At 45.3% G+C, this 21,166-nt stretch overlaps 1 protein-coding gene and 1 long non-coding RNA gene across 2 annotated transcripts in view; both read right to left on the bottom strand.

Moving 5' to 3' along the window:
* Positions 1-220: 220 nt before the first annotated feature.
* LOC309363014 lies at positions 221-1,444 on the bottom strand. The gene is made up of 2 exons (XR_014165153.1): positions 1,297-1,444; positions 221-1,258 (listed from the first exon to the last, which is right to left on the bottom strand). It is a non-coding gene; the product is annotated as an uncharacterized lncRNA (long non-coding RNA).
* Positions 1,445-2,631: 1,187 nt separating this feature from the next.
* The window catches only part of LOC309362754 (uncharacterized protein), a 44,202-nt gene continuing 25,667 nt past the window's right edge, over positions 2,632-21,166 (bottom strand). The window contains exons 4-9 of the mRNA XM_081898511.1: positions 19,470-19,565; positions 12,295-12,462; positions 10,791-10,916; positions 7,857-8,077; positions 6,782-6,837; positions 2,632-5,786 (exon numbers count right to left, since the gene is read on the bottom strand). Of these exons, the coding sequence (XP_081754637.1) occupies positions 3,070-5,786; positions 6,782-6,837; positions 7,857-8,077; positions 10,791-10,916; positions 12,295-12,462; positions 19,470-19,565 (3,384 nt within the window). The 3' untranslated portion in view covers positions 2,632-3,069. The remainder of the gene's footprint in view (positions 5,787-6,781; positions 6,838-7,856; positions 8,078-10,790; positions 10,917-12,294; positions 12,463-19,469; positions 19,566-21,166) is intronic.

Raw genomic sequence — 21,166 nt, 5'->3', positions numbered from 1 at the left:
CTGTTTTTTTCTTTAAAAAAAATTTAAAAAGGGGATATTTGGCAAACCCAACACACAAGGATCTTTTGTATTAGGTAGTGCTGAAGTACTTTGTGAGCTGAACATAAAAGCTTAATGATAACTCGCTTTAGATATCCAAAGTGTGGGTTCTAAAATGTAAGAGCAGATGTTTGGTATAGGAATCAGGTATTTTTTGAATAATGAATGACACTTCTCATACTTTGTTTTTAAATAGCTCAGTACTTTTATTAACACAGCCATGTTTTAATACAATGCAACAGAAATAAACAAAGAGGATCTTTTCTTCAACAGCATCATGCAACCTTATGGACCAGGCTTCCCAAGTAACTAATACCTTGCCCACAGAAATTTATGCAAGTGAGAACAATGGGCAAAGAATCGGAAATCTCATCTGCTTTAAGTTGCCATTGTGATGGTTCTCGAACATAAAATTTTGATAAACCCCAATCTGGCTGTAGATGAACAGATTTCTCTGCACGGGTCAGTGGCTGTGAAATTTGAACTCCCCCGTGTGCTTTAAAAACTGCCAAGCACTGGAGGTCAACATCCTCTTTTTAGTAAGCTGTTGCATTTATCCAACTCCTCTTAGAGCAGAAAATATGCAACGAATGTAATAACTATGTTTCCCTTCCGCAACATGGCGTAAGATTGGTGTCTTCACCGACCTAGAAATTTTCCATTGGGGAAAATCAATTGTGGTTTCATTGGCCTGTTCACCTATATATTCCCATTATGGGCTGTGGCACAAAGCCTATCAAGATCCAGTACCAATAAGGTTGCAGGAGTGCAGGTTGATGGCAAAGTTTGACCCCAATGTGTAGAAATGCTCCCCTATAGGTTATATATTTAGTTGCAAACAAAGGAAAAACTAAGCATTAAGTTAAGAAGAACCAAAATAAGTTATACAAATATATGAGTAATGCTAATGGTATCATCTCAGCAAATACTAATAAATATCCTACGAGAATATCACCTAACCTCAGATCTGCTATTTGTCTTTTACTTTAACAGCTGACTGTTATGCAATATGTACACCTGCAGCAAAACCCTCACCTGAGAAATAGGCCAATACAATTCAAGGCTCATGTCCTTGACCTGTGATCAAGGCAAACTTGAAAGGTCCCATTTTCTCTTTCTCTGGAGACAATCCTCACTTCACATTCCACAGTCAGTCCTCTGCCTTCTCTCTCTCTCTCTCTCTCTCTCTCTCTCTCTCTCTCTCTCTCTCTCATTCTCTCTCTCTCTCTCTCCCCCTCTCCCTCTCTCCCTTGTAACTTTCCACATTGTTCTCAGTTTTCTTGGCATTACTCTTCTGAGTTAGTAATCACTGCCTAGATATTTTCCTCCTTCACCAACTAGGCTTAACTATCATGTGCATATTGTTTTTAATTTGTTTGGTTTTTTTCCTTTTTCTTAAAAAAAGAAAGTCCCACTGGGTCTTACTGCTAGGTAAGGTTGCACAAGATTCCAGGCTTAGTTATGATCAGCTTCCATCACCTTGTCTAATCCATAAGCAGAAATAGAGGGGCAATGGAAGGGTGCCATTGTAGCAGCAGTGCAGCTGAAGTACCCAATGAGGCTTAAGTTAATTGCTCAGTCTCTAATCACTGGACCCCACAGTCCCTGGATCTGAGTACACATGTTCAGCTCTACAACTTGCTGATACAGAAAAGAAACACTACACCAACACCTATCTATAGTCATTACACCAACACCTATCTAAGCTCATATAGACATGCAAAGTTCTGCCCACCTACCTACTCCATTGTTCCCTGAATCTACAAAATGATAGCATGTGACTATGTTTGGGTAGGCAGTTGGCCCAGAATGTCTGCTAAAAATCACTGAGGTGCACCTAATTTGCTTTGCTTCACTTTCTTTTTGTCTGGCTCTTATGGTGCTCTCTCAAATACAAATGAACAATTCATTACCAGCTACAGTGGTACCTCAGGTTACAAACACCTCGGGCTACAGACTCCGCTAACCTGGAAGTAGTACCTCGGGTTAAGAACTTTGCTCCAGGGTGAGAACGGAAATCGCGTGCTGGCGGTGAGGCGGCAACTGGAGGCCCCATTAGCAAAAGTGGTACCTCAGGTTAAGAACAGTTTCAGGTTAAGAATGGACCTCTGGAACTAATTAAGTTTGTAACCAGAGGTACCACTGTATTCCTAATGGTAGTATGGTTACAAACACGAATTTTGCATCATTTTGCATCTATTTTGCACCAGACGTTTCATGGCACCTAACCTGGAGAATGTATATGCTCACATTCTGCTTCAGGAGCATAAGGGAATAAGAGTTTGTGCTATTGTCTCATGCAACTGGCAGGTACTCTGAAGAACTGGGATGGAAGAACTAAATTCTACATCCGTTATAGACCGGGTCTTGTCCAGATGGGGACAAGTTAAGACCCCATGTGACATGTGCTTATCTGTATGCAAGAGTCGTGGAATAGCTCACATGCAAAAAACTGTAGACAGCTGAAGTAGATGAAGTGTAACATGGGCCTATTAAAAAAGGAAGTGTTTAACAGTTTTAGCAAGACGAGGCCCAACCATGACCTGACTTGTGAGATACATATTTTAGTTTGCCAGAGCCTAATGGTGTCCCTAATGGTGGTGCACTTCACACACAAAATATCCCTTGCTGAGCACCACTTGTATTTCAAAAAGCCCAGAAATAATTTAATCTACATATTAATTTTTTTGAGTATAAGTAAAAGAAAGAAGGTGGAAAGGGCACTGTTTATAATACAAGTCAAAAGACTATTCTGTTGGCTTCTAGGTTCTTCTAATAGGTAATGCTAGTATTATAACTCCAATACTAGTTTTCCCTCACCACAGAGAATACTACTCTGTGAACGTGACCCCCACAAACCCTAAGAGACAAGAAAGGTTTCGTTGCCACCTGTAGGAGTCCGATTTCCAACTGTTAACCTCAGTAATTTAAGGCTTAATGTGGATTTCCATCTGTGGACCATGAGTCAATGGATGGAATGAGGCTTCTAGAAGAAGGTATCTGGATCCCAGTCATGTGCTCCTGGGAAACTTACTCCATAGAGCCAGACTCAACATAGTAGCATATTTCACCAGCTGGAAGGTGGTGGTGCTCATCAGTGCTAAATTCATAGACCATACAGACAGGGATTCCAATTGCTGGCTCATCACTCTGGGATCTGGAAAGGCCTCTCTCCACCAAAGATCCACTCTCTGGGATGCCTTCATGTCCACCACTGTGGCTTATGCACAGGTTATCTACTAGGGCCTCTTCACTTCTGCCGCTGTAGCTTCTAGAGAGACCAACTTCTGGCACATTTTCTTTTTCAGAGCTGTGGCTTCGAGACAGACTGCTTTCTGGAGCATCTTCGCTTTCAGTTCTAGACAGATTAGGGGGTGAAATAACTGCACATCTATAGCTGTAGCTTCTAGAAACTGTGCCCTCTGGGATATTTTCAGTTTCCTTGCTGCTGCTTCTAGATAGACTAGCCTCTGAGGCACCTCTGCTAACTTCACTGGAGCTTCTATAAAAATCAGCTGGTTTAAAGCTCCCACTTTCTCCACTGTGGCTTCTAGAAAAGCTTGGCTCTATAGCATCTCCACTTCTTCTGTGAATCCAAATAGGAGTAGATGTCTCCACAGGGCTTCCACTCTCGCCACTGTGACTTCTAGCAAAACTATCACCTTTGGCTTCTGTACTTCTACAAAGACCAGACTCTAAGATAATGTTATGGGCCTCACTATAACTGTGATCATCTACCAACCTTCCACTTCTATCACTATGACTTTCTTTGCTTTCATTGCTGTGGTCTCTTGAAAGGCCACCACCTACAAATCTTCCACTGTTGCTGCTTTGGCTTCTGGAAAGACTACCCTCTGAAGTGCCTCTGCCTCCACTACTATGACTTCTAGAAGCACTACTTTCTATAAAGTTTGCATTAGTACCACCAGAGCATCTAGAAAGGTTGCCCTCTTGTGTACCTTCAGTGCGGGCTCTAGTAAAGACAGTGTCTGCAAAGCCTCCACTTCTGCTTCTAAAAGAACCACCCTGTGAGCCATCTCTGCTGGCCTTGCTGCTGCTTCTAGAAACTCCACCTACTGGAATGCCACCATCTTCAGCGCTGTTGGTTCTGGAAACCGCAGACTCAGCAGAGCCTTCGCTGTCATGGGCTTCCTTTTCATCACTGTAGCTTCTAGAAGGGCTGTTAACCGAGATGTAGCTGCTTGCCCCACTATGACTTCTAGATATGCTACCCACTGGGACTCCACTATCTTCAGCACTGTTGGTTCTAGAAACAGTAGGCTCAGCATATCCTTCACTTCCATGGCTAACATCACTCTCGTTTCTAGAAAGGCTACCACCAGAGGCATAGCTGCTTGCCTTGCTATTGCTTCTGGATACACCACCCACTGGGACTCCACCATCTTCAGCACTGTTGGTTCTAGAAACAATAGGCTCGGCATACCCTTCATTTCCATGGCTAACATCAGTCTCGTTTCTAGAAAGGCTACCACCAGAGGCATAGCTGCTTGCCCTGCTATTGCTTCTAGATACACCACCCACTGGGACTCCACCATCTTCAGCACTGTTGGTTCTAGAAACAATAGGCTCAGCATACTCTTCACTTCCATGGCTACTATCATTCTGGATTCTAGAAAGGCTACCACCAGAGGCATAGCTGCTTGCCCTGCTATTGCTTCTAGATACACCACCCACTGGGACTCCACCATCTTCAGCACTGTTGGTTCTAGAAACAATAGGCTCAGCATACTCTTCACTTCCATGGCTACTATCATTCTGGATTCTAGAAAGGCTACCACCAGAGGCATAGCTGCTTGCCCTGCTATTGCTTCTAGATGTGCCACCCACTGGGACTCCACCATCTTCAGCACTGTTGGTTCTAGAAACAGTAGGCTCAGCATACCCTTCATTTCCATGGCTACTATCATTCTGGATTCTAGAAAGGCTACCACCAGAGGCATAGCTGCTTGCCCTGCTATTGCTTCTAGATGTGCCACCCACTGGGACCCCACCATCTTCAGCACTGTTCATTCTGTAAACACTAGGCTCAACACACGCTTCACTTCCATAGTTTCCATGGATTTCATTTTCATTACTTTCGCTTCTAGAAAGGCCACCTTCCACATAGGATGCACTGGTACCACTATAGCTTCTAGAAAGGCTGCCCCCTGAGACACCTTCACTCTCACCACTATGAGTTCTAGCAAAAACCTTATCTGCTAAGTCTCCACTTCTGCTGCTTTGGCTTCTAGAATAGTTGCCCGCTTGGACACCTTCACTTGCGCCACTGTTGGTTCTAGCGAATACACTGTCAGTCAAACCAACACTTCTGTTGCTTTGGCTTCTAGAGAGGTTGCCTTCTAAGTTATCTCCACTCCTGTTACTGTGACTTCTATAACTCCCACTTCCATGACCTTGACTTCTAGAAACACTGCTATTCATGGTGTCTTCAATGTCTGCAAAATTTCCACTTCTGCTACTGCTTCTAGAAGTACTACTCTCCAAGGTACCTTTGCGGATACTGCTATGACTTCTTGAAGCCTCTGAGATACCCTCTGAAGGACCTCCACTTCTATTGCTATGGCTTCTAGAGAAATCATCATTGGAAAACCCTCTGCTTCCACCACTGTGACTTCTAGAAAATCCACTTTCCAAACTGCTTCTGCTACGGTTCATGTTATCTGTTGAAACTTCATTTGCTATGCTTGCTGCATGTGAGGTGGTTGTGATGTTGGTGTTTGATGAAGCTGTGAAGGAAAAACAGAGAGGATGGTTGCAGTTTTGGGAGGTTTCTCTTATACTTTTACTGTAAAGGTAAAGGGACCCCTGACTGTTAAGTGCAGTCATGAACAACTCTGGAGGTGCGGTGCTCATCTTGCTTTACAAGCCGAGGGAGCTGGCGTTTGTCTGCTCTACAGGGAGTTTTTCCGGGTCATGTGGCCAGCAGGACTAAGCCACTTCTGGTGCAATGGAACACCGACACCAGAGCAGCACATGGAAACGCCGCTTACCTTCCCGCCGGAGCGGTACCTATTTATCTACTTGCACATTTTGGCGTGCTTTCAAACTGCTAGGTTGGCAGCAGCAGGGACTGATCAATGGGAGCTCACCCCGTCACGGGAATTTGAACCGCCAACCTTTTGATCGGCAAGCCCAAGGCTCAGTGGTTTAGACCACAGCACCACCTACGTCCCCGCACTTTTACTGTAGTGTTTCTCATTTTGAAGGACATTCCACTTACATATTTGAGTCTAAAGCATCCCTCTAGTGCTGGCTCCAGGGTTTTTATTTTGGGGGGGGGAGGGTGCTTGGGCAAGAAGACCTTAGTAGGACCTCCCTGAGTGGGCTCACCACCTCCTTGTTACTGTCCTCACTTTCTTAACTGCTGTTCTTTTCCCATTTGGGCCCAGTCTAATCACCCACTCAGGTGGAGAGTGCAAGGCAACTGGAGGGTGCTGCTCTATCTGCTCTGTCTTGTCAATAATTGCATGCAGGTAATTAGAGGGCAGGTAAACAAGCAGTGGCAGCGAGTGGGAGGAGCAACAGGGCCTGAATGTCTTAGGTGTTGATAGTGGGCCTCCTGCAAGGACCTGGACCTTGGGCAGGTGCCCAAAGTCCTTGCTGCTGCTTCTCAGCTCAATCTCCTTTTCAGCTTTTAGAAAGACATAGTCAAATGTAGGATGCTCTTCAGAATAATGAGCATAGCTGATAATCAATCAGACAACAACAAAAATAAACTTACAGTGCTTTGGCATGGAGTAGATTCTGCTAATGACAGCAGGCTGTGGGGACTCCATGCTGTGAAGGGAAAAGGTAATGAGGTAAGCTACAGAAGAAGAAAAACATCTAAAGAAGTAGAGTTCAACAGTTTGGTTAAAAAGTCTGGGATCTGAATAGGAGTCATCATTGCTACATGTGTAGAATGCTGATGGATTAGGAACCCTCAGAGTTCCAAACACTTAGAAGCTTGTTTCTTATGTTACTCATGTGAAGGGGCTTCAGGTGTACAAGGGCTGCAAAGCTGGGCTGCAAAGTTGTCCCACCCTTAAGTCATCCAGTGCCTTCACTGAGCCCCCAGTGTTCATGCATTTGAGCAAGGATATCTGATAGGCGAAGCCTGTTCAATCAGGGTTCCAAGCCAGGTAAAGGTCTACGCATGTAGGCTTCATCTTGACACTTGGAAGTTGAGTAAGGAAGAGATATAATATCAGGGTTGGGGGCATCAGCACAGCCCCAGTGCCCTGCAGCAAAGATACACATCCCTCCATATGGTTAATGCATTTCTTCTCTCTGTGTTGGAATTAATCTCTGAACCAGGCCTTGTATTTGGTTTGATGTTTTACAACATACTTTTTCAGAGGTATGACTTTAGTTAAGTAGCCCAGCATTGCTGGATCTCAGACCAGGATGTCTGTCATCTGCCAGAAACTGGAACCTATTATCTAAGTCCCTTAGCTCCTTAGGAGCAGTGGGGTGGCATTTAATTAAGGTTTACTCAAAGCAGACCCATTGAAATTAAGGGAATGAACTTAGTCATGTTTTTTTTTTTTTCATTTCAATGGGCCCACTCCTTAGGCAAAAGCTACGAACTCCAGGTCTTTCCCTAGAGTGCAACTGTAGAGATTTCTTGATTGTTTCCCTTCTTGAAAAACATCAAGCACGAAATGTCATAAGATGTCAGACAGCTGAATATACAAATACTATCTGCAGGACATTCAGTCTCAAAGTTCCCAGAGGAGAATTTTGAACAGAAATGATTTTCAGCTCTGGCCTCTGTTCAAATGACACACATAGTGGCTTCCAATCAGTTTACACACCTGATTTCTTCCCCTTCCATCAGCTTCCGGTAGGTAAGAATCTCTATGTCCAGGGCCAGCTTGATATTCATCAGCTCTTGATACTCCTTGACAAGCTGAGCCAGGTCCTGCCTGGCATTGTGAAGAGCCTTCTCCAACTTAGCCAGTTTGGCTTTGGCATCATTGAGTGCAGATTCACCTTGCGCTCCAACCTCTTTGATGTTTTCCTCGAGACGCAGGCACTAGAATGAACAGAAGGCAACATGGAAGGTGATGAATGAGGGCACATGGCTTGGGAGTTCTCCATGCTCTCCTCTTGCTCACTGCCTTCCATTTGACCAAGTGAAATGCTGAATGGGTCACTCACAGGTATGTTCTCTCTGGATATGGGCACTCCCGGGGGATGTTAGGTCCCTTGCAAGACTAGGGTCTGAAGTTACAACACTTCCCGTGAGACGGATGGAGAGATCGAGGAGGGTGGGAAGAGATGGACTTACCAGTCTGCTCTACCACTTGAAGCATTCTGTCAGTAACAAATCATGCTGTGAAATTTGAGAACAACCACTCCCAAACCATGCTGGAAAAGCAACAATATTGAGTTCCAGATAAACTGTTCATTCAGCATTCATCCTGGTTTGCTTGCTCAGAGCTTCTGTGGAGGTTAGACTATAGCTAGACTTTATTGAGCATTCATCCTCATTTGTGTGAAGGTTTGTTTGCATGCCCTCCTGTTAACGATGCATTCATACCACACTTTTCAATGTATTTCTTCTGCTGCTTTCCTAACGGCAAAATCATTCCTGGTTGTTTTCAGTGAATTTGTTGCACCAGGGTGACAGAGCGCTTGAATCTACCTTAATTGCACAAACCTAAATTTCAAGTATGCACTTGAATCCCTCCAGCAATAGAGAGGCAGTCTGGAGACACCCATATATAATTTCATTTATTAACAATAACAAATTTGTCAGGCTCTGGGTCCCTCCAGACTGCCAGTATTTTGCAGGAGGGATTCAAGTGCAAACCAGAACTTTGGGTTTATGCATTTAAAGTGGATTAAAGGTCTCTGTCACCCTGTCACAACGAACCCACTTTGGAAAAACTTCAGAGTTTAATAAGGTTGGAAAGCAATGGAGAGATGCATTGAAATGTGTGAGGTGAAGGAATGACTCACAGGAAGAAGTGTAAACAAGAAAATTAAGGCAAATGCAGGGTGAATCCTCATAAGCGTGTAATTGCCTTGTAAACTAATTAGAAAGAATGCTTAATAAAGACCGAATATAGTCTAACCACTGTGTAAACTTTGTGCATGCAGATCAGAATGCTGAATACGGTAAATGGATCATCAGGAAGAGCCATAAATCAGATATGCGAAGTAGGTTAACAAAACATAGCAGGCAAAATGCTGTCCTTTGATCCTATTGTAACTAATTTTACTAATGTTCCTCCACACCACACACTTTCCCTGTCCTATGGCACAAAATCCCCACATTCCTGTAGTGCAGGGGTGTCCCGTCCTGTTTCACCACCTGAGGCAACCAGGAAGGTGAGACACAATTGCCACTATCCCCTCTCCCACCAAAGCTTCACTTCCTGGGGTCACACAGCTGTGGCTTTCATCAAGATCTCGCAAGAAGCCCACAATATCTTGCTGGAACCTGGAAGCCACAGCTGCTTCCCCTTGTGGCAGTGGGAGCTGGAGGTGTCCCCCACCTTGGGAGAAGTAGCAGTGAGATCTTGCAAGAACCATCACTGCTTCTCCTTGCTTCTCTGGCAGAGGTAGAGGTAGGTGAGATGCCTGCAGGGGTGCCTCCCCTTTGGATTCCATAGCCCATGGGAACTGCCTTGGTCTACCTCAGGGGCAGGCCGGTCCTGCTGTAGTGTATTAGTTAGTTAAGGTCAGGAATGGGGAATAATGTTTAAGCCAGAGAATCCAGATACTGTTGGATTTCAACTCCCATCAGCCCTAGCCGTCAAGGCCAATGGTCAAGGGGACGGTAGGAGTTCTTGGCCAACAACACCGGGAAGAACAAAAAAATTCCTTCCAGTAGCACCTTAAAGACCAACTAAGTTAGTTCTTGGTATGAGCTTTCGTGTGCATGCACACTTCTTCAGATACACTGAAACAGAAGTTTCCAGACCCTTCTATATAGTGAGAAGGTGGGGAGGGGTATTACTCAGAAGGGTGGTGGGAATGGGTGATTGGCAGATAGCTGTGATGAGCCAGGAAGATCACAATTCCTCATCCTTGGCTCAGTTTTTGAGAAACCTTGGATTGAACCAGGGACATTCTGTATGTAAAAGATGTGCTCTAAGCTATGGCCCCTCTAGGATGAATACCGCCAAGACCACACCCCTGTTTTGCCTGCTGTCTTTCTTCATAGTTGCTGTAACATTCAGCTGTTCCTATTGCATTAATTTCATCATGAATGTGGACAGGTCAAGCACTGCAGCCATAGGTAAAGGTAAAGGGGCCCCTGACCGTTAGGTCCAGTCATGACCGACTCTGGGGTTGCGGCGCTCATCTCGCTTTATTGGCCGAGGGAGCCAGCGTACAGCTTCCGGGTCATGTGGCCAGCATGACTAAGCCGCTTCTGGCGAACCAGAGCAGCACACGGAAATGCCATTTACCTTCCCGCCGGAACTATTTATCTACTTGCACTTTGCTAGGTTGGCAGGAGCAGGGACTGAGCAACGGGAGCTCACCCCGTCGCGGGGATTAGAACCGCCGACCTTCTGATCAGCAAGTCCTAGGCTCTGTGGTTTAACCCACAGTGATACAGCCATATATACACCTAATTAGAATATAATATTAGAATAGGAAAAAGCATGCACTTTTACATTGTACAACATTGTACAACATTGTACAACATCTATGTGAAATCTTGATTTGGCATATGTCTTGAGTTTACCCCCCTCTCATTCTTGTTTTCCCACCTCCCACCAGCCACATCTTACTTGGCTTTTCAAGGACACGATGCAGGACCTCATTTTCTGGATCTGTATGTTCAACTCAGCAATCACCCTCCGGTCTTGAAGGAGATGGTCACCATACTTAGCAGACAGCACTTCTCTTTCATTCAGCTGGAGGAGAAAATGAAAATACATTACCCTCCTCTTAACAAAGCAACACATGGGCACCAAGTAAGAGGATCAAGGAATGGAGGGCCATAAACACGACACCTTTCTGAGAAAACCTGCAACAATGATTGTACTCATTACCGCTGGGACTTTCTGTGTAAAACTTCCTTCCTTTCTAAGAACTCTTGAGCCCTGGGGATTAGCGCACACATATAGAATTACCCTTTTGACCAAAGTGGCAGCATCTAATCCTTCCCAACTGAATGATAAATCTGTTTTCTTCTTGTACATCCCCTTTCCCATTATTCATCCTTATTTTCTTCCCCTTTCCTTGCTGCTTCAGCTTGCTTGATCAGGGTATCACCATTCATGCCAAATTCCTGAGGTCTCTTTACTTCCTTCCCATCACTGGGAGATGACAATCAATTCTGCCCACCAAGGATGAATCAGGTCCACCCCTTTCCAGTTATCTGTTGTTGCTACTTGTCCTATCTGTATATTTTTGCAAGCTATGCAGTGCCATGGTGGAAATCAAGCAGCTGTCATTTTCCTAATTGCATATACTAAAAGAATAGCCCTGTCCATGGTCTATTCGGGTTGTGATTCAACACAGCCTAAATTCATGCTACTTTTCCACGCTTTTAAGAAACATACTATATATGTATGTTTTACGAAGAGAGAACTATTGGGAGAAATATAGTCAGGCCAGCTGTAAAGCATCCAGCAAACTCCTCTGTGGGTTAATAGTTCAGAACAAATAATCATTTTGTGGGAATTAGACCAAAAAACCCCACTCTCTGGTCTACATCAGATATGTATGTCTTAGTAGAAGTGAAGGAATGGGTTTCTGTGCAGTCAGTTTGAAACGGGACCCAAAATCTACTTTTTTTTGTAGTAGTACAAGGGAGCGCAGAAACCTATTCCTTCAGAAGAAGAAGAGGAGTTTGGATTTGATATCCCTCTTTATTACTACCCGAAGGAGTCTCAAAGCGGCTAACATTCCCCTTTCCCTTCCTCCCCCACAACAAACACCCTGTGAAGTGAGTAGGGCTGAGAGACTTCAAAGAAGTGTGACTGGCCCAAGGTCACCCAGCAGCTGCATGTGGAGGAGCGGAGACGCGAACCTGGTTCACCAGATTATGAGTCTACCGCTCTTAACCACTACACCACACCAGCTCTCAGACTATCCCATCTCCACACATTAGTCTGGGAGGAGCAGATCAGGTTGGTTCATATTAAGTTCTTCACCCATCCATTTCTGCATTCTCTCTTTGAGCAGCTCTGGCATTTTAAGCCCTCCACCTTTGCTGTGTCTTTCCATTAGGACTGGTGTCACCATCAAGAGCTTGGGGGCAGTTCTCATTGGCAAGCAGGTGTGTACCTTGCTTCGTGTGAGTGCCTCTAATTCTTCCCAGCTCCTGATAGCCAGATCTTCATACTGAGCTCTCACATCCTCCACGATCCGGTGAGGGTCAGGGTTGTATCGGTTGTTATCAATTCCCACCACGATAGAGATGTCCTTGATTTGTGACATCACCTCTTCAAGTTCCTAGGGACAGCAGAAAGAAGACCGGGCTTGAGTTGTTGCCATGCATATGCAAGGTCATGTAATTACCGCTCACAACAAAGGACTGGAAGCTCAGCTGTGCATGGATATAATATCAGTTAACATTACTTATCACTTATTCAAAACTTTTCACCGACATTATCTTAGCATAAGATAACCTTAGCACAATGCCCAGAGAGAGGGCAAAGAAGGTCACACCTTTGCATAAAATGTGCACACACACATTATATGTGCAGAAGCAATAATCCACCTCCAGACTGGATTATAGTAACTCGCTCTACATGGGGCTGCCCTTGAGACTGATCCAGAAACTCCACCGGGTGCAGAATGCCATGGCGAGACTCCTTATGGAGTCTTCGCTGCGAGATCACATTCCCCCGGTGCTATACCAGCTGCACTGGCTCCCGGTGGAGTACAGGATCAGGTTATTGGTGCTGGTTTTAACCTTTAAAGCCCTATACGGCCTAGGACCCTTGTACCTACGGGACCGCCTCTCCTGGTATGTCCCACAGAGGAACCTACGGTCTGCAAATAAAAACATCCTGAAGGTCCCAGACCACAGAGAGGTTAGGCTGGCCTCAACTAGAGCCAGGGCTTTCTCAGCTGCGACTCCAATCTGGTGGAACACTCTGTCACAAGAGACAAGGGCCCTGCGGGACTTGACATCTTTCCGCAGGGCCTGCAAGACAGAGCTGTTCCACCAGGCCTTTGGTCAGGGCGCAGCCTGACTCCCTCCTCTGGCAATCTGCACAGAATTTTGCTTAACGGTTGCCATCAATTTGATTTTAATTAATTTTTATAATGAAATGTTTTTAGAATGTTGGATTATTTGATTGTTGTTAGCCGCCCTGAGCCCGGCTTTGGCTGGGGAGGGCGGGATATAAATAAAAAATATTATTATTATTATTAGAAATAATGACTATAATTTAAACAGAAATATGATACATCTTACCACAGTGGGAAAGATGGTGTAAGGTGGAAAATATGTCCCTACACCTCAGTAATCCCTACAACTCTACAAGCCAGGTTAGTATCATGCCACCCCCACTGATCCATCTTGCTCAGAAATGTCTATGCTAACCAACATCAGCACACTGGGGTGTCAAGAAAGGGTGTTTCCTGTTGGGAGATAACGCTGAGGCCTTGTGCCTTTCCCCAATGTAGTGTCGTCCGGGATTCTTCACTCCGGTCTCCCGTCACGCTGATGCGACCCATACCCTCCTGGGACATGAGCACATGACCAGCAGAGTCCAAAATAGAAGCGCTAGCCTTGAGGTGTAACATCTAATCCTTATTTAGTGTAATGAAATCAAACATAACAGTACAAACGGTATAAAATAAACATGGCTCCTCTTTCTCTCTCTTCCTCAGAGAGAACGCTGAAACAAAACATCACTGTGAGAGAACAGTGGGAGGTAGGGTGCTAACAGCGTATCTCCCTTTCTGCTTATATAGCTCAAACAATCAGCAGCTGAAATGCATTATATACAGACACGTGATCCAACAATCCTATAACTGCAGCGTAGGGAGGGTTGAAATCCTAACATCCCATCTGGAAATGAACCCGAGACCTTTTGCATGAAAATATGAGCTCTGCCCATGAGCTATTCCCTATTTCCACCTAGATCCAAAACCTTCCTTCCTTCCTTCCTTCCTTCCTTCCTTCCTTCCTTCCTTCCTTCCTTCCTTCCTTCCTTCCTTCCTTCCTTCCTTCCTTCCTTCTCTTCCCCCCTCTCTCCCCCCCCTCTCTCTCTAACATGTAGCAGCTCCCTGACCTCTGGCACATACCCACAGGATGACTGATGCTGTCATGATACAGAGGAAGGGTGCCCGGACTGCACCTAATAAAGATGGGATTCAGCTCAGTAACTCTCAAAGGCATCATAATCCCAGCTAGCAAACAACACACACATGCCTGCATGGCTGAAGGGCAGGCAAGATCTAACTTGAAGGATTCCGAAGCCAGAACACTTTGGGTGTTTTTGTCCAGCTTCCTCCTCCTCCAACCTATGCCTTTCTCAAAACAACCTTGGTTTGTGACAGCCAATCTCCACTGGGCAAATGGATTCACTCCACCAGTCTCAGCCCTTTGGTTTTTCCTCACTTTTATGGGAAGTTTAAAACTGTGTCCACATGGAGGGTTGCAGTTTTGCTTGCCCTGACTCTTGCCTCACTGGGAAGGAACAAAGGCAGAGTAGGAATCCATGGTTTGCCCACCTGTAGCAAAAAACTGCTTGCCACCAAGTAGAGTTCTCAAATTACTGTCTCTTCCACATATACCTATTTCCTGAGTAAACAAGAATTTTTGCACATGGGTGGGACTGTGGGTTAAACCACTGAGCCTAGGACTTGTCAATCAGAAGGTCGGTGGTTCGAATCCCTGCCACGGAGTGAGCTCCCATTGCTTGGTCCCTGCTCCTGCCAACTTAGCAGTTTGAAAGAACGTCCAAGTGCAAGTAGATAAATAGGTAACGCTCTGGCGGGAAGGTAAATGATGTTTCCGTGCGCTGCTCTGGTTCACCAGAAGCGGCTTAGTCATGCTGGCCACATAACCCGGAAGCTGTACGCCGGCTCCCTCGGTCAATAAAGCGAGATGAGCGCCACAACCCCAGAGTCAGCCATGACTGGACCTAACAGTCAGGGGTCCCTTTACCTTTACACCCTCATTTTAAAAGGAACTAAAGCCTAGAGGTATAGATGCAGAGAGAAGTATGTCTGCACAGTTCTGAAGCATTCAGAGAAGAATGGCAACAGCCAGGATATGTTAACTCTATAGCAATTAAGGCTGGCAACTTTGGGGAGGGGCGAAGAGGCAGAGTCATGGCAGAAGGCGGAGCCAGGCAGATGGCTTTGTGATGAGCCGTTAGCCACTTCATTAATTTTATTTTTAAGGTCATTGATTTTGCTGCTAAAGGCCAACAGGGCTCCCCCTCTGTAAATTCATGAACTCTGACAAAGTGAAGGCTGAACAGAATATCCAGTTTTCAAGATACGTAGCTGAAGGTTCTATTTAAAGATTGGGTGGGGCAAATGGCTATCAGAACACAATATATAAACATATATGAGCAAACCAGATAGACATGTGTGCACATTTTTATTTATAGAAGTATTAATACACCACCCTCTGATAAAATATCAAGGCAATGTACACTCTTTAAACCCCATTAAAACAATAATTAAAAAGACTGGCTACTCAACAAAATGTTAAACAACTACATTTGCTTGACCCTTTTCATTCATACCCAGTTTTTCATGGCCTAGAATCTTCAATCTAGATACTTTAAGCACAAGCAATGCCACCTTGATACAATTTTCCCTAATACATGCATATATATATATATTTGGAAGACATTGTTTGGTTAGATAACCGCATCACAAAATTTGGATAACTGCAAATGCTGAAAGATAGCTGTCTTTTGGTTTGCATCAGTGGGGTGTGGTCAGTGGACTAGGGGAACTACACTAGAGCCCTAAATGTTCCCCTGGTGCCTTCTTCCCAAAGCCCAGGAAGATCACACATGTGACGTCACACACCCCATCACCTTCACAAGCTGGCGCCTCTGGCCCTAACTGTTCCCCTAGGAAAAAATTCACCGCAGGCCATCGATTTGCATATTGGTCTGGGAAGTGCAAATTTGGTAGATTTGCCTATAGAATGAACTGAGTGGAACTTCTCTCCCACCTCAAGTGCTATGATACGTTTAGAAAAGTTATTTCCATAATGTCGGACAGAGAAACAGAAGAAAGGCTTGTGCAAAATTAACCAATAGCCGTGCAATGGAAAATAATAGAGGAACATGGATTGAGACATACCCAGTGCTGGATTTATGTATAAGCTAAACAAGCTATAGCTTAGGGCACTTGCGGAAGAAGAGGAGTGTGGGGGGGGAGCGCACCACCCCCGGCAGTGTGATCCCAGTGGGGTGCCATAGCGGCTGCCCCCCGCCCATGCTGGGCGCCACGCCCCTTTGGGCGGCGCGCCATGCCTTGGGACACACGCCAGCCGCGCCCCCATCTGCTCTCTGCCCCCCGGTGCCAAAGCATGAAGCTCCACCACTGTCGTAGGGCTCCACTCTCTTGGCCCCCCCCAAAAAAATAAAGGAAAAAACACACCTGGATGTACATTTCCAAAATATAAGATACAAAACAAATAAAATAAAACCCACATACAGCAATGGTGTTTTGTGTTGTGTAGGCTTCTATGATGTAAGTAATGGGCCCCGCCTGCTAGCCTGCTCCCTAAAATATCATTGGTTTGCTCATTTCTATATCAATTACTTTGATAAAATACATATTTTGTTATGTGCAAATGGCTTTAGAAACCTATTAGGTCCATAAATTACCATATAGCATACATTCAACACAAAAAACAGCGACAATTTGTTGTTGACAAAGGACAGCTGGGCATAAAAAAAGGACCCATTACCTTCAGTAGCTTAGGGCCTCATCAAACCTAAATCCGGCCCTAGACACATCCGTACATTCCTACTCCTAACGCTACTACAATCTAGGCTTGGCTATAACTCTGACTTCTCATCTGTTCATGCAGCACAGAGGTGAGGCTGTTTGCATTTAAAATGTCTAGATTTCAGTGCCGTGTAAAGCTGGGCATAATTATTTACTAAATTTCTATGCCACCCTCCATCTGTAGATCTCACAGCGGTTATGAATGAAGCAGGTCAGACAACTGTGCACATGTCTGTTCACATATTGCTTCTGATAGCCATTTGTCTCTCCCAGTGTTTATCCAAAATATTCAGCTATGTGTCTTGGACACCGGAAATCCTATTCAGCCTCTACGTTGTCTTCTGATTTTTTGTCCTAGACACCGCCCACACATTTTCAAACTTACTTCAATCACCTTAAGGTCTAGTAACCTGCTTGAAATAAGTGAGGCATCCTGAAGCTGAGGATCTGAGGGTGCTAAAATGTGTGTGGTGCAATTTGAGGGATAAGCAGGTGGGCAGCGGGTAGGGGAATCCACTGCTACAGTTATGATCTCTTACTGCTGGTGACATTTGCATTTGCAAATGGAAACTTCTGCAGGTTCTCTGCCTACCAAGACTGCTTGTGAAATACAAAGTAGGGAGGAAAAGGACCAGAGGCACAGGAAGATACAACACATCCATGGAAAGAGCCTACGAAAAGTACCGTATTTTTTGCTCTATAAGGCACACCTTTTCCCTTCTAAAAAGGGGAAATGTGTGTGCGTCTTATGGAGTGAATGCAGGCTTGCACAGCTATCCCAGAAGCCAGAACAGCAAGAGGGATCGCTGTGCAGCACTCCCTCTTGCTGTTCTAGCTTCTGGCTTAGCCGTGCTCTGTCCCTTCCCCCACCTCCCGGAAAAGCCCCCAAGAGCCGCGCTCCCTTTCATGAGCCAGGTGGAGTGTGTGTGCAGCTCTTGGGAGCTTTTCCCCAAGGAGGTGACAGGCTGCCCTTCTCCCTCCTTGGGGAAAAGCCTGCAAGCGCCACACACACGCTCCATGCGGCTGTATGCACACACACACGCTGTATGCATCCCAGGCTCTGCTCAGTGCTCCCTTTAAAGAATTTTTTTTTTTTCTTGCATTCCCCCTCTAAAAACTAGGTGTGTCTTATGGTCAGGTGTGCCTTATGGAGCGAAAACTATGGTAATCTCTGCCAGTCCTAGCAACCATTACGGTCTCTACCTTCTGGCCAAAGCAACCAATGCACAAGAAAAATGGAAGCAAAGGAGACATGGTGACAAACTAGCTCTACTTTAATTAACAGGCCACTCCATTAATGTAATAACCTTGGAGTCATTTTATGCTGATCGCTGGAGCACTGTCTGTGAAATGGGAGCAATAAATGGGAGTTCTAAACCTCAATGTGCATGATAAAGCTCAGGAAAGCTTTGAAACACCTCTTCCTTAATTTATTTGGCATCAGACAAAGCAGGGAAGGTCAAGTGACTTGAAGTGAGCCTACATTTTAAGAGAGGGCAGGGCAAAGGCGCTATATCTGGCACAGGTAGAAGGAGGTACATGGGGTCGGAGTGATTGCAGAAAAGCTTGGTTTAAGAAAGAGGTATTGGAGCAGGATTCCAAGAGCAAAACAGAAATGGGTTGACAAACGAGAATGAGAAATATTGTCCTCAACAGAATGGGTTTTCCAAAGCAACTGGTAAGGCTGGGTCAGTCTCCACAATAGAGAGGAACTGTCATGCTAGATTGAGCCAAGCAGTTCAGCAGACTCTCCTTGCAGATAGCATATCTTGAATTCCTAAGGAAAAGTCACCGTCTGATTATGTATCTAGGCCAAATATAATGAGGGCGATGTGGGCAGGAGAGTGAGTGCTGCTGGGGAATTCCTTCCTGAAGCAGCTGAAGATGTTTGTGTCTAAAACAAGTAGGGCTGTCATTGCACCCTGGTTGCAGATCCTGTGCCTGGCGGAGATTAGAGGTCTTGCTTCTCACCTTGGGTCGTAACTGGTGTAATATGTTTTGGAAGGGTGGGCACATGTCACAGCTACATGCTCTATGCGCTTTGTCAAAGTAAATAAACCCTGATTATTATTATTATTTTAAAAAATATAATTTGCAGTTGTCTTCCTAATTTGTCTCTGGCCATCATTGAAGCTACTGTGCTGTTGTTGTTTTCAAAAAAGAGTTTGCCTTGTCTTGCAAGGCTGTTCTTAAGGGATCAGCCTTGGCTGAGAAAGTGTCACTTGGTGTGCTCTGACGCCTCAGACAGTGTTGTTGTAAGATCAAATTGCATGGTTCCCACCAATTATAATGTGGCAGCATTGTTCGCTTTGCACTGATTTTGTATGGAGAATGAGCTGTAACACACAGGTGTCTCTGTGTTTTGCTTAAAAACTGAACAAGCACTAAGGAGAACCTTCACTGAATTAGGAACATACAGAAAACTGAATTCTCTCTGGAAATTCGCCATAGACCAACAGTCCAATCTTTACGCAAGCAAAACACACCTGGGGCCCACCCTGCTCTTTCATGCTTCCTCTTACCTGTTCATAGATATTTTTCATCAACTCTGCTACAGCAAGAAGTCCACTCAGTTTCGCTTCAAGTTCAGTTTTGTGCAGGAAGCCGTTGTCCAGATCCTGTGTAGAACAGCAAGAGAAGAAGAGTTTGTGTTTTTTCATTTGAGTTGGAACTTCTGACCAAAAGTTAAGAGGGCCGCAACATATTGTTGGGGAGGGGGAGAAGTACCCTCTGCTAACCAATGCTTAAAGGTAAAGGGACCCCTGACCATTAGGTCCAGTTGTGACCGACTCTGGGGTTGCGCGCTCATCTCGCTCTATAGGCCGAGGGAGCTGGCGTTTGTCCGCAGACAGTTTTTCCGGGTCATGTGACCAGCATGACTAACCTGCTTCTGGTGAACCAGAGCAGCACACGGAAACGCTGTTTACCTTCCCGCCAGAGCGGTACCTATTTATCTACTTGCACTTTGTGCTTTCGAACTTCTAGGTTGGCAGGAGCAGGGACCGAGCAACAGGAGCTCACCCCGGCGTGGGGATTCGAACCGCCGACCTTCTGATTGGCAAGTCCTAGGCTCTGTGGTTTAACCCACAGTGCCACCCGCGTCCCTTGACCAATGCTTAGATGCTCTCTAATCATTCCCACCATAACTCTGACCTTCCCCATTCAGTACCACAGGGATTGAATAATCATACACTGATACTCCTACTTCCATATGTGCCATTACAAAATGCAAGCTGCTTAAAAACATACACCCATGCCAAAGACCAGTGGTTTTAAAAAAACCTTCTGCTTTTCAGGAACACTTCCCATGTTGACTTCTTTGTTAATGAACCCTCTAACACATTTACTACTGCATCTCCAGGCGGTACAGATTATTCTGGGGCATGCTCAATTTGTATAAGGTGATGGCAAGCATATTCAGTCTCACTGCTGCCACGTTTGAGCTGCGTCCAAAACTCACCCAGCCTTCTTCTGAAGCTGCACATGGAAGATCACAACACGTGTACAATCTACTTTCCAGGTTTGCTTTTCCTCCTCCACCTCCTCCTTGTTGGAAGACCTTTCGGAAGCTTTTGAGGAGGCCACCCAGATGCTGATGGACCACAATCCCCATCATCCCTGATCATTAACCATGTTGAATGGGTCTGATGGGAGTTGGAGTCCAATGGCATCCAGAGGACCACAGGTTCCATATCCCTACTTTAGAGGAACTCCAAATTTCCTGTTTGGAAACCAAAATCACAGATTGAGGGAGTTCTGGTATGTGTACCTCCTCTCATTTAGGTTTGGGTTATACACTTCCCTTTTCGCTCCATGTCCCCAAATATATGTAAGATTTTATCACTCCTTTAGGGTTGCATCAAACAAAGTTGTTCCATTTGTACAAGGGCATCTGCAACAAACTTCCCTTTCCTTTCCTTTTCCTTTTGCTGCCATTTGCTCTGGAGGGTTAGGGGCATGCACACCAACTCCTGGGACGCAGGTGGAGCTGTGGTCTAAACCACAGAGCCTAGGACTTGCCGATCAGAAGGTTGGCGGTTTGAATCCCTGCGATGTGGGTGAGCTCCCGTTGCTCGGTCCCAGCTCCTGCCAACCTAGCAGTTCAAAAGCACATCAAAGTGCAAGTAGATAAATAGGTACCGCTCCGGCGGGAAGGTAAATGGTGTGCTCTTCTTGTTTTGCCAGAAGCAGCTTAGGCATGCTGCCACATGTCCCGGAA

Source organism: Podarcis melisellensis (genome assembly GCF_964234715.1).
Source record: "Podarcis melisellensis genome assembly, chromosome: 2".
Classification (NCBI taxonomy): domain Eukaryota; kingdom Metazoa; phylum Chordata; class Lepidosauria; order Squamata; family Lacertidae; genus Podarcis; species Podarcis melisellensis.
The sequence above is the reverse complement of the archived record's forward strand: the minus strand, read 5'-3'. Positions and strand labels throughout refer to the sequence as shown.